We start from the raw sequence: 12,995 nt of genomic DNA, 5'->3' as shown, positions 1-12,995 counted from the left end.
CAAATTATATTATATATATATATATATATATAAAATGATATCAAAATAAATAAAATAAGATATTATTTTATGATTTGATTTATTTAAATTAACAAATTAATCTATATATATATATATATATATATATATATATATTAAAGGAAGAACCAAGAGTATTGAGATGACATCATGAGGATTAAGTATTAAGGTGTTGGTGAATTGTGGTTGATTTTGAGATATCCCACATTGGTGAAGAGTTSAAAGATTTGAATAAGATGAAGTGTATAAGAAAGATGGATTTGATGCCTTTGTATCAAATAATAGGGTTTGCCTCATAGGGTTGTCTTTCTTTTGATGACCCTCTTTGAAATCTATAACCATGGTTGGAAACCAAAGAAACCAAAGGGTTTGCCTCATAGGGTTGTCTTTCTTTTGATGACCCTCTTTGAAATCTATAACCATGGTTGGAAACCAAACAAACCAAATGACAGAAATTATAGTGCAAAATTAATTATATTATATTATTATATCTTTATATATATATATATATATATATTAAAGGAATCTCTCTCTTTCTCTCTCTCTCTCTCTCTCTCTCTCTATATATATATATATATCAAAGGAAGAACCAAGAGTATTGAGGTGGCATCATGAGGATTAAGTATTGAGGTGTTGGTAAATTGTGGTTGATTTTGAAATATCCCACATTRGTGAAGAGTTGAAAGATTTGAATAAGATAAAGTATATAAGAAAGGTGGATTGGATGCCTTTGTGTCAAATAATGGGGTTTGCCTCATAGGGTTGTCTTTCTTTTGATGATCCTCTTTGAAATCTATAACCATGGTCGGAAACCAAAGAAACCAAATGGTAGAAATTATAGTATAAAATTAATTATATTATATTATTATATCTTCATATTTATATAAAAGTAAAATCTCTCTCTCTCTCAATATATATATATATTGAGAGAGAGTATATATATATATATATATATATATGTGTGTGTGTGTTACAATTTCACTAATTGTATTTTATTTAACTTTTTCGAATTATTTGAATACTATTTGTTGATAATTTTATTAACAACTAATATATATTTATATAAACAATCTTCAGATCATTAATCAAAGTACTCATACTACCGCGTAACGCGTGGTTCTCATACTAGTTATATTAAATATAATATAATACTATATAATTGAAAAAATTAATAATAATATTAATTGGTGATGGCGGTGGCAATATCAGTGGAGACGATAGTGGTGGTGGTAATGGTGGCAGAGACGAGGATGGTAAAAATGGTGATCGACAGAGGTGGCGACCATGTTGGCAACAACGATTGTGGTAGTGGTGATGATGACGATCATTGTGATGGGATGGAATAGATGAGAGTAAGCATAAGGACATAATTGTCTTTTTCAGACATTGGATGGAATTAAATTAGAATTCCTTACTTAGAAATGTGTATAGAAAACATAACATGAATAAGGTCATGATCATTAACTTCAAATATTAACATCACAAATGCAAAATCACAAGAAAACAAAAATATATCTGAAATGTTGCGATTTTCAAAACTCGTCAACACGAATGGCATCACGAGGCGTCTCGTATGCGTCTCGAGGCCGTGATTTCTTCACACCGGCTGTGAACCATACTTTATCGGACCTGTAATTCTCCACGACCACGCTCGTGACTTTCACCCAAACCAACACCTTCGTCTTCATTCCATCGATCACCGTCAGCTTTCCCCGTGACACCAATGCTTTGACTCGAGTCGCATACCGTATGACAGATTGGTCCTTGAAGCATACCTCACAAGGAGTGGGTAAGTGGACCACGAGCTTTAGTTTCGACTCATCAAACTCGTAGCACAATACGTTTTGTGGGAATAAACCGGGAGGAAGGTTGTATTCTCTAAGAAAATCCGGCAATGGTTTCAACGGTTTGCCTGCAAAAAGAAATAGCAATTAATATACAACCTCTCGTCAAGAATCACGATAGAAGTTGAAGCTTCATGAATTTCTGCCTTCTGCTACTCGTAAATGTTAGAAGCAAGACGTTTTTTTGATAACTGTAGATGTCCGAGCCATCTTGCACACACCTCGACTAATCTCATGTGGTCCCACGAAAATCCTCACCGAGAAACTCGACCTACGAGGAGTCCCAAGGCCCGAACTTTATTTGCCAATTGACCTTTATTTTTTACCTTGTTGAAATGCTTACTTTAGACTACCAGTCTAACCAAGCTTATTTATGTACGCAAGTCCGTGCTGATCTGTCCAGCAGTAGAAGTGTGGATGTAATCCATACAAGTGAGGTCCCGGGTTAGAGTCTGGGCACCACCCATTTGCGAACGGGATGCATGTGCTGATTTACCTCACCTATGATGACCGTGGAACCGGTACGATGGGGGCGCCTCATAGGGTGGCGTCTACCCTCTTATTTATATGTGCACAAATTATAAGTGTAATCCCGTACCTTTTAACTTGTCGAATACCCATTTCGCCTTCTTTTCCACCGTGTTTGAGAACGTCTGCAAACATGAAACAAAACCATTTTAAGACTCCAAAACAAATACTAACAATCCAAAATGTATTGTTGATTATTGAAGGTAAATATAATGTTACATAATTAGAGTATCTCCAATGGAGTGACTCTTCGCAATTGTTGAATGATTTGGTGCAGAATAATTAAGTGGTCTGAATGATTAAGAGACTCTTATGATATAGTGCAAAATGAAATATAATTATTTGGTAATTGTTTACAACAAAATTAGGGCGCTGAATGGTTAAGGGAGGCCCAGGATACAAAATCAATCAAAGAGTTTTAGAACCATTAAGAGACAGACTTTTTTTCCTAAACAAGATTCGCCTCTTAATGATTTAGAGTTGCCTCCTAATGGAACTATTAAAAGGTAAACAAACAACCCCTTATATAAGCATCTCCAACAGACTCTCCATAAACTCAAAATCTCCACAAAAAAAAAAAATTTAACTCAACTCCAATAGATTCTTTATTTGGAAATTTATGACATCATTTTTTGGAAGACCTCCAAATTTCACTCTCTCTCTCATGCTTTCTCCGTTCTGGAGAAATCTTTTGCCTGAAATATCCATTTTTAGAGAATCCGTTGAAGATGCTCTAAAAACATCTTTTTTGTGCCTTTTGTCACATCGTTGCCAACTCAAGCAATTTATGAACCGGCATAAGAGACTACAACGGGAGTGGCTAAATAAGAACCTTCTTTTGTGGGTCCCATGTATTATTTCAACATCAATAATATGGATATAGAAATCAAAAAATATATAAAAACCTGATATTATGTCATTTCACACAAAATTCAAGGTAAGGACCAAGGTTCTCGTACAAGAACTCCAAGGATGTGGGTGACTTATAAGAACCCTCTTCGATGATAGTTCTTATGAGTCGGCACACTTTTTGCTTACAAGAACCTCCCACCGGAGATGCTCTTATCATCCATAACTTAATTATCCAATTTCAATTCTAATTCTTGAAGTTGTAAACAATTAATTTATAAACAAACATCTAAACACCCATTAAATCTTCTACTTGAACTCAACTCATAATCAAGATAGCATACAACATCAATCAACCAACACCTATCATCTCCCCATTTCCTTTATTCCTTATTTCCAATTTTCGGTTCTCCACTTAACCTCGCATTGTCCACGAAACAAAACCGGAAGATGAAAAAGGTAGTGAAAATGACACGAGCCCGATTTTTGACACATATAGTTAGAGAAGAGTCGAGAACATATGCTCTCAATAAAAACAATGAAAATCCCTTAACCACAAGGGTGGTGTCTGATTGGTTTGAGCTTGGCTCCAAAGGTCAAAAGTACCAGGAGGTCCCAGGTTCAAATCCAAGGAGGAATAAAAATCATCTTGTGGCCACGGAGGTTCAAATGCGGTGACTTCGGGCTATTTGCAAAGCAGATGGTCGCCCTGGGATTAGTCGGCTCGCATAGCGGGTTGGATATCCAGGTTAATAAAAAAAAAAACAATGCAAACCCCAGAATCTCAATTGAAATAAAATCAATTCCACTAGAGTTTCTACAAACCCTCAAATGTACAAACAACTTTAATCAAGTAATTGCAATGATTTCCCAATTTCTATGGCATCTATAAGCTAAAATATTGGGTTTCATCTCCATATAAAACAAATTGAACTTGAGTTTTGACCCCTACATTTGGATCAAATTTTCTCTATGAAATGACAAATAAACAAATGTAAGCTTAGGCTGCACATGTTAAAAATGACAAACCACCCTCGTATGTTTAATTTTGACATCGAACACACTTTTGCAAACAAATAGCATAGAGAGAAAAGATCACGAGTGACCAATGATACTATAACAGGGTAAGGTTCAAATGAGAACCATAAATATTTTGAGAATTGTGAAAACCATATATGCATTGACGCATAGGGTTGGGTTCACATGAGACTAACATGTTTTCGTGAGACCCTTGAGACCACTTTTTTACGCTTGAAACTTCATAGCAAAACACTGTGAAGGTAAAAAGAAACCGAACCTTCACAACAAAAACACTTTGAAGGTTACCTTCACAACGTTTTGCTATGAAGTTTCAAGTGACGAAAACAGGCCGGTTTCACGTGATCCCAAGTCTTGACACATATATACTATATGAATGCATATATACTTGCATATATAGAACATATAGAATGTATATGTTTGCATATATAGAACATATAGAATGTATATGTTTGCATATATAGAACATATAGAATGTATATGTATCAATGCATATATATATGCATATATCTGTTCGATTTTCAAAATATTTATGGTTGAAGTACTCGTCGCATTTATTAAGATTTTTTATCTATGAGTGAGGAACTATTCAGATCTTACATTATTGAAATTCAATAGAACCAACAATTAACAAACCCACAGAAAACCAATTCAAATGATCAATTTCACCCACTTGCTCATACCCAGATCAAGATCAAGATCAACTCAATTATCACCCAATTCATATTTCCCGTTTCCTTTTTTGGATTCCATCCCCATTTATCCTCTAAACATCCACAAAATTAATAAAAGAATTAACGAAATGGTGAGATCGAATTGAGCTCGACATTTTACCCCTAAAAGCAGAGAAGAAACATGAACACACAATCAAATCAGATAAGAACAAATTAGATCCTACATTCACAATCCACATATCAAACAAATCCCATATAAAAATTGGAACCAGTTAATCAATTTCATTCAAGTTTCTACTCAATCCCAGATCAAAATCAAGCTACCAAACAACTTCAATCAACCAATAATTACTGAATACATACCGAAAGATCTTGAGAAATGTTGGAGATCTCTTCTTTAGCCTTCTTCGAAACCCAAAAGCTACCAGCCTTGATGCTCCCAACTTTAATCAATGCTTTCTCCATTCTTCTTTCACTCTATCTCCTCAATCGGATAACGAACAACACTCAAATCTGTGAAGAGAAAAAGTAGAGAGAGAAACCTCTCTCACTCGAAATCCACTCTCCTCGCCGCTGAATTCTTCCATTTCCAGAACTTATCACTACATTAGGCTAGCAAAGCTAAAACTATTTTTTCAAATATGTACAACATACATTGCATAGTTTACAAGTTGTTAGAGCAAGACGTCCCTGGATTTAGTAATAAGTGCTCTGCTAAAAGGAATCACCGCCTCGGCTTCCCTCTCACTCCACTTTCCAGGCTAACTTTTCATAATGCTCCATAAGCTTTTGATTTATATCACTTTTGGTCCCTTGACTTTATAAAATGACAAATCATTTTTTATTTTTTTGGGTTCCAATTTCCATTCTAAAAGCTATGACGAAAACAGAAAGACTTGTAATCTACTCTTGAAAACGTAGAGATTATTGTGTACCCGTTCACTGGATTATTACAAAAAAAAAAAAAAAAATTTGAGGGGTGTTCTTAAATACTTTGAAATCAATTACATAACAAATTGCATTAAAAGTAACGAACTTTAACTTGATTCATATTTTGGTTAATGTACTTTTAAAACTTTCATTTTTGTACATAAGATGTAAAATTTTAAACATTGAAGTACCCAGGTAACCGGTTAAAACATTAACCGGATACCAGGCTGATGTGGTATCCAACTCAGTATTATTTGCTATTCAATCCAATTTCATCTCATCATTCATCACATTAACATGATAACCGGTTAATGTTTCAATCAATTACTAATATTAGTTGGAATAAAATGAAAAATAAACCCATAAAACTGAACACCAAGGTTGCAGCCCCTTCAAGTTACATCCTACCAACAAAATTGACCCTTCACCCATTTTGTGAGGTCACCAAACCATTAACACGATTACATGTAATTTATACCACAAAATAAAGGGAAATTGATCGATCGTGCCGGTCAGCCGGTCAGGGGTGTTTGATAAGAGACATTAACCAGTAATCAATATAAATGAAAATAAAAGAAATTGTTTGGTTTTTTATAACACAACAAGTACATTCTTTTAGAAGGCTAAAATTTTATTTCTGGTTAAACCAAGAAAAATACATCTGTATATTGGGACACTACATTTGTATCATTTTTTATTTAAAAATTAATTTTTATAGGATAAAAACATCTTAAAATTTGTAATCGACATTAAAAATACCACATTTTTATTAAATATGGTATTTGTTTTTATAATATTACATTGTCAAACAATATACAATACAACAAATAATAAAATGGAGTCTACATTTTTCAAAATTAAATTATAACGGTATTTATTAAAAAGGAAAAAGTGTAAAAAAAACCAAGAACTTTAATGTTTGAAATGATTTAGTTTTTAGACATTTTAAAACACGTTAAATAACTCACAGAACTTTTTAAAACCTGTTAGATATATTCTTATAACCTATACAACTGATTAATGTGATAAAATAATGAAAAGAGTCTGAAAAAAACAATAGACTTTCATAGTTTGAATAAGTCCCTAAACATTTTTTTAACAAAAAAATACTTACATATATAAGATAAAACAAATATACCAAAAAAGTACTTACATTTAAAAAAAGATTATTGATGAAATTTATTTTAATTAAAAATAAAATATATTACTTGACGATTTTTCAAATTAAAAAGAAGAGAAAATAATTTGATTAAATTGCTGACGGATTAACGATAAAATTTAACTAGATACACAATTAATTAAAATTCGTCCGTAATCCGTCGGTGAAATGATACGACCGACAAGATTCAAGCACGATCTTTTACACTTATTAACATTTACTGTGTTAGAGCACATATCCGTGATCAAGTTAGTCATCAATTAAATATAAGTAATTCATACATATATACCAATAAACATTGTGACGAATTTTAATTAATTATGTATTTGGTTAATTTTTTTTGTTTACATCAGTAATTTAATCAAATTATTTTCTATTTTTTTTAATTTGAAAAATCACCAACGTAATATATTTTATTTTTAATTAAAATAAATTTAATAAGTAATCCATTTTAAAATTTTTTAATACTTTTTTGAATTTGAAAAGTTATATACGAAATATATTTTATTTTTAATTAAATAAAGTTTATTAATATTTTTTTAGATTATAAATATTTTTTTATAAAATGCAAGTATTTTTTTGTATATTTGTTTCATTTTATAGATGTAAGTGTTTTTTTTTGTTCAATTTTTTTTAAGAACTTGATAGTTCAAAATATAAAGTCCGTTGGCTTTTTTATCAGACTTTTTTTTCATTATTTTTACCACATTAACCAGTTTTGTAGGTTATAAGAATGTATCTAACATATTTTAGAAAATCCAATAAGTTATTTAATAAGTTTTGGAACGTCCAATGACTTGTTTGTTCCAAAAAAGTGTCCAAAAACTTAATCATTCCAAATACTAAAGTCTAGATTTTTTTTAGACTTTTCTCTTAAAATAATTAAATAAATTTAACTAAAAATAATAATATATATGCTCAAACATTCCATTCTTGAAAGTTATAATTAAGAAAATATCATTTTGGTATCTTCATATAAGTTCAATATCTTTATTTCTACTTCCTGTTTGCTAACACTTTTGCAAAAGAAGAGGGTTTTCATAGAAACAACCATTTTCCACTGAGATAGATCTGTATACGCTTCAATTTGTCAGTCTTTTTTCGGTTGGGATTTACTGGATCTGTTTGGTTTGGTTTTTACTCTTGCACATGATCCATCCAACTACTTCCAGGAACCTTAACCATTCTACTGAGGTCAGATCTGTGTTCACTTCATCCCTGCAAGTCCCTTCTTTCAGTTGGGACTTATTGGATCCGTTTGGTTTGGTTTTTAAACTCTTGCACATGATCCATCCAACTGCTTCCGGGAACCTTAACCAAACCCTTTTCACGTACGCACGTTCTCAACCTCTTAGCATCGTCCCACCGCCCAACGCTTGCGTAAATATTAGCAAGAAGCGAGCCATAGCCGATGCTATCGGCTTCCAATTGAAAGCAATGTCTGGCGGCAATTTCCCCCAACTCGACATTATTATGCGTACTACACGCAAGAAGCAATGCACCCCAAACCCCAGCATGTGGTTCCATTGGCATGCTCTTTATCAAGTCGTGTGCTTCCTCTAGCTGCCCTGCTCGGCCTAGAATTTCCACCATGAGACTATAATGGTCGGGTGTGGCCACGAGTCCGTACCTTTTCATGGAGTTGAAGCAACGGTAACTTTCTTCCACCATACCAACGTGACTTAATGCCGTTAAAATCCCGGAAAACGTGACTAAATTTGGGATGATTTTTGATTCAAGCATTTCATCAAACAGTTTGATGGCAATTTGTTCCTTCCCGTTGATGCCACAACCCAAAATCATGGCGGTATAAGCGACCACGTCTTTCTTGTGCAACTCATGAAACAGCTTGAAAGCTTTATCAATGGAACCACATTTTGCATATAGGTCGATTAAGGCGGTACGTAAGTGATCGTCCATAGGAATTCCCGTTTGTTTCATGTATGAGTCCTCGATCCATGAGCCAAAACCCAAGTCTCCCAATTGGGAACATGCGGATATGACAGTAGCTAACGTCATTTTATCGGGTTGAATGTTTACGTTTGGTTGAAGCATTTCATCAAACAGTTGGAGTGCTTCTTTCGGTCGACTATTTTTACCATAACAAGCGATCATAGCATTATACAACAAATGATCTTTCTTACCCATCTCACGAAATAATCCACATGCAGATTCGACATCTCCACACTTTGAGTACCCACCAATCATCGTGATACAAGAAATCGTGTTTCTTTCGGGCATCGAATTGTAAAAGTTTCGCGCTGAATCTATCTTCCCACACTCCACATAACCACTGATCATAGCGTTCCATGAAGTCGGATTTCTCTCCGGCATTTCTTGAAATAAACGTAACGCATTCTCCATATCCCCGATTCTTGAATACCCGGAAACCATAGAATTCCAAGAGACAACATCCTTGTCCGGCATGCCGGAAAAAAACCCTTCCGCCTTTGATAACTTCCCTGACCTTAAATACCCATCTATCATCGAGTTCCAAGACACTACATTTCTTTCAGACATTTCATCGAACACCTTCTTTGCAGTCTCCATATCACCAAGTTTCGTATAGAACCCAACCAAAGCAGTCTCCACATAAACATCCCCACAAAACCCATAACTATGAACTTGACAATGAACCATGATCCCACCATTTTCATCACCAAGCCTCCCACATGCTTTCAAAGCAGATGCAACAGTAAATGTGGAAGGTAAGAATCCTGATTTTTGAAGCTGCACATACTGATTAAAGGCTTCTTGAAACCCACCATTATTGCAGAAATACCGAATAGCCAATGTTGTTGAAAACACATCTGGTTGTTTTGAATTGCAAAGAATTAACTGAAGATAATGAGCAATACTTTGAGAGTAATTAGATCGAGAGTTTATAAGATGGCGAATTACCATTCCTTCGAGATGATTAACGCCATGGATAAGCATCAATCCATGAAGTTGCTTCAATTGTTTGGCCGTCAGACACCGATTCAACAAGCTGGTTATTCTTGGAACCAACATCCTTCATTACCATTTCCTTTAATTATCTCCATTTGTGGGTTCCATCCCAATTTATCCTCTCAACACCCACGATATCAAACGAAGAATTAAAGAAATGGTGTGATCAAATTGAACTTCACATTAGAACTAAACATAAAATATCTGGTTTCTAATTGGTTTGAGTTTGGCATCAAAGGTCAAAGGTACCAGGAGGTCTCATGTTCAAATATAAGGAGGAATAAAAACCCCTTTGTGATTATAGAGGTTCAAATGCAGTGAATTCAGGCTATCTGCAAAACAAGTGGTCGTCCTGGGATTAGTCGATTTGCATAGCGGGTTGGATATAGACAAATTAAAATGTTACGGTCTTGTAATACATCACCTTTGTTACCAAAACTTGAGGACGTTTCAGAAAAGAATGTTGGAAAGTTAGAGCTACAAAAAGGCAATGTGAGTTGGATGGGTAAATAGTTAGGTGATGAGGTGAGTTGTAAAACCTGGCTATTTAATAATTATAATTATAATCACCATATCCTTTAATAAAGTGATGAAGTTTGACTATTTAAAGTCAATCTTCTAGTGTTATACAAATGCAGAGATGCTGTCAATTATACATTGATACAGATGCTATCATAAATTCATAATGGGTTTAGTTAATCTAATAGCATTGAATAACTCAAAGAACCCACATCAATTTTGAACTTAGAAAAAGCAATTTAGGGAAGAAAACTATACAGAGTATAAATTCATTACTCTTTAGGGGGTGTTACAGAGTATAAAGTTATGCAGAAAGTAGCTAAGACAGATATACAATGTGTGTTACTGTTTGACGAGAAAGAAAAGACTGACCTCGATTACCAATACCGGTGGCTGCAACTCGATGAAGAAACGGCTAGGGTTTTGTCGATTACTCCTCGATGAAGAAGACGACTATAATTAATTATTGTTGTGGGTCTTGTGTGGATGTGATGCTAGTCGACGGCAACAACAGTCACGGCGAGTCGGCGACGAGGGTATGCGTACCTGGATGGTCAACCGGTCAAGGGAAGGGAGGCCTGGAACTCGAACGGTGGAACTGTGGAAGTACCTGGAATGGACAATGGAGATTGGAGGGTATGGAGTATGGGCTGGATTGCTGAAACCTGGATGGAATATTGGAATGGAATGGACTATGGAGTATGTCTGTATCTTAGTCCAGGAAACAAAAGCCCACTCCCCATAGCCAAAGCCCAAATGTGAAAATTAAAATAGCCTAAGTCAATATTACCGGGTATGGGGCGGGTCGGGGGATACAATACCCGGCCCCGGCCCCAACCCGGTTTGCCTCTACCGGGGATCCCCGGCCCCGGTACCTGTTTTAGCGGGGAATTCCTGTCCGGATCGGGCCAAATCACCATCCCTAGATATACAGGTTAATAAAAAAAATAGCTATCTTTTTTTTAATTTCTTTATTACTTTGAAGTTATATTTTTTTTTTGGAAAAAGTACATCAAAATTAAATCAACTTTCAGTTAATTTTTATTTTGAAGAACCAACTTTTAAAAATATCATTTTAGGGTCTGGAGCAAACTTTTTGTATATTTAAGGGTCTAGAGCAAAATTTTTGCATATTTAAGGGTTTCGTTTACCTAATGACATGTTAATAATGACAAGAAACATGTAAACATCTACTAGGAGTTCACATCATATTTAAAATAGGTGACTAAGACCAAATAGAAGTAACGATAATCTTTAAAGATTTAAGTTCTCAAAACGAGAAATGAACCCATACAGATATAGGTTTCTAATGCAAGTTTCTTCTTTGGATCTGTGTTCAAGATCTGAAAATGGGGATGTATTTGAACACAATCTGTGTTTGAGATGTGCTATTCTTGCTGCCAAACAAAGCTTTTGAAGAGATAACTGGCGGCGAGAGGTGGAGAAGGAAGCCATGGCACAACCGGTGGCAACGAAGTGACCATTTTCCTCATCGTTGTTTTTTTTTAAGTATATTATAATATTTATACACGGCAAATGCAACAAATAAACTCACATACATTCTTCATCTTTGGTGAGGTTTGAACCTCTAACCTCATCGTTGTTGCCATGACGGTTTTGTACAAATGTGTGTTTGAGATTTGAAAATCATAGAGTATCATCTAACCTTCTTTATATCTGAATCACCCCTGCAAGGCTGCAACATACTATCACCATCACCGCCTCTTGATATTGATCTGTCATCGTCATTGTTGTTCTTTAAGCCAACCTTTTGTTTGAGTTTTGATTTTTTATAACGATGTCGATGTGAGCGTCCTTGTAGATAGTACTGACTTGTTGAATGCAGGTCTTAGACGCACCGACGTCAACCTTTGTTTCAAACTAATGCTCTTCGTCCTACAAAGTTTTCCGATTGATTGTTTTGGTTGCTAAATGGATCGAACCGAACATCAATAGATAATTTTAGAAAACATTTATAAATCATCTATAATCTTTGGAAATCTCATATTACAATTCATCCATTTCCAAAGGAAAAAAAATGACAAAAAATAAATTTAAAACAATTTAATTTTCGATTTACAATTTACATTTTGCTGCATTATATAAATACACTTCTATTAGACAAAAAATAGGTACGGGGAGAACGATTGTCATGTAAGAGAGTGAGGGTTTCGTTAAAACGGACTAAGTCACTGGAGGAACTAGAGATGGCCAAATGGGCCCGGCCCGGCCTGGGACCGCCGGAGGACCGGGACCGGGACCGACAAAGGACCGGCCCGGGACCGGTTGAGATTTTTGGTAGTTTCGTGGGACCGGGACCGGGACCGGTTATGGGACCGACTATGGACCGGCCCGGCCCGGCCCGAAAATTCAATTAATTTTATAAATAAATGTATTTTTAAATAATTTTATAATGTATTTTTATAAGAAAACGTAATTTTAATTATATTAAAACGCATTTTTAAAGTGTATTTGAGTGACCCAATT

The 12,995-nt window shown here is 34.7% G+C and overlaps 2 protein-coding genes across 2 annotated transcripts; both read right to left on the bottom strand.

Moving 5' to 3' along the window:
* Nucleotides 1-1,406: 1,406 nt before the first annotated feature.
* LOC112514526 (uncharacterized protein At5g01610-like) lies at nt 1,407-5,533 on the bottom strand. The gene is made up of 3 exons (XM_025121046.1): nt 5,315-5,533; nt 2,461-2,515; nt 1,407-1,930 (listed from the first exon to the last, which is right to left on the bottom strand). Exons 1-3 carry the CDS (start codon nt 5,414-5,416, stop codon nt 1,551-1,553), a joined length of 537 nt encoding a protein of 178 aa, XP_024976814.1. The 5' UTR covers nt 5,417-5,533; the 3' UTR covers nt 1,407-1,550.
* A 2,495-nt stretch (nt 5,534-8,028) lies between these two features.
* Nucleotides 8,029-10,195, bottom strand: LOC112514185 (pentatricopeptide repeat-containing protein At4g22760). The gene has a single exon (XM_025120514.1). The coding sequence runs from the start codon at nt 10,050-10,052 to the stop codon at nt 8,286-8,288; it is 1,767 nt and encodes a 588-aa protein (XP_024976282.1). The 5' UTR covers nt 10,053-10,195; the 3' UTR covers nt 8,029-8,285.
* Nucleotides 10,196-12,995: the final 2,800 nt, after the last annotated feature.

The sequence above is a fragment of the Cynara cardunculus genome (assembly GCF_001531365.2).
Source record: "Cynara cardunculus var. scolymus isolate 2C chromosome LG 6, CcrdV1, whole genome shotgun sequence".
NCBI lineage: Eukaryota > Viridiplantae > Streptophyta > Magnoliopsida > Asterales > Asteraceae > Cynara > Cynara cardunculus.
Note: the sequence above shows the minus strand (reverse complement) of the source record. Positions and strands in the feature narration are given on the sequence as shown.

Coding starts and splice junctions, on each gene's coding strand:
- LOC112514526 (XM_025121046.1), bottom strand. CDS start 5,416: ATGGAGAAAGCATTGATTAAAGTTGGGAGCATCAAGGCTGGTAGCTTT. Junction 2,516..5,314: donor ACATTTCTCAAGATCTTTCG/GTATGTATTCAG, acceptor TCATGTTTGCAG/ACGTTCTCAAACACGGTGGA. Junction 1,931..2,460: donor GGTATTCGACAAGTTAAAAG/GTACGGGATTAC, acceptor TTCTTTTTGCAG/GCAAACCGTTGAAACCATTG.
- LOC112514185 (XM_025120514.1), bottom strand. CDS start 10,052: ATGTTGGTTCCAAGAATAACCAGCTTGTTGAATCGGTGTCTGACGGCC.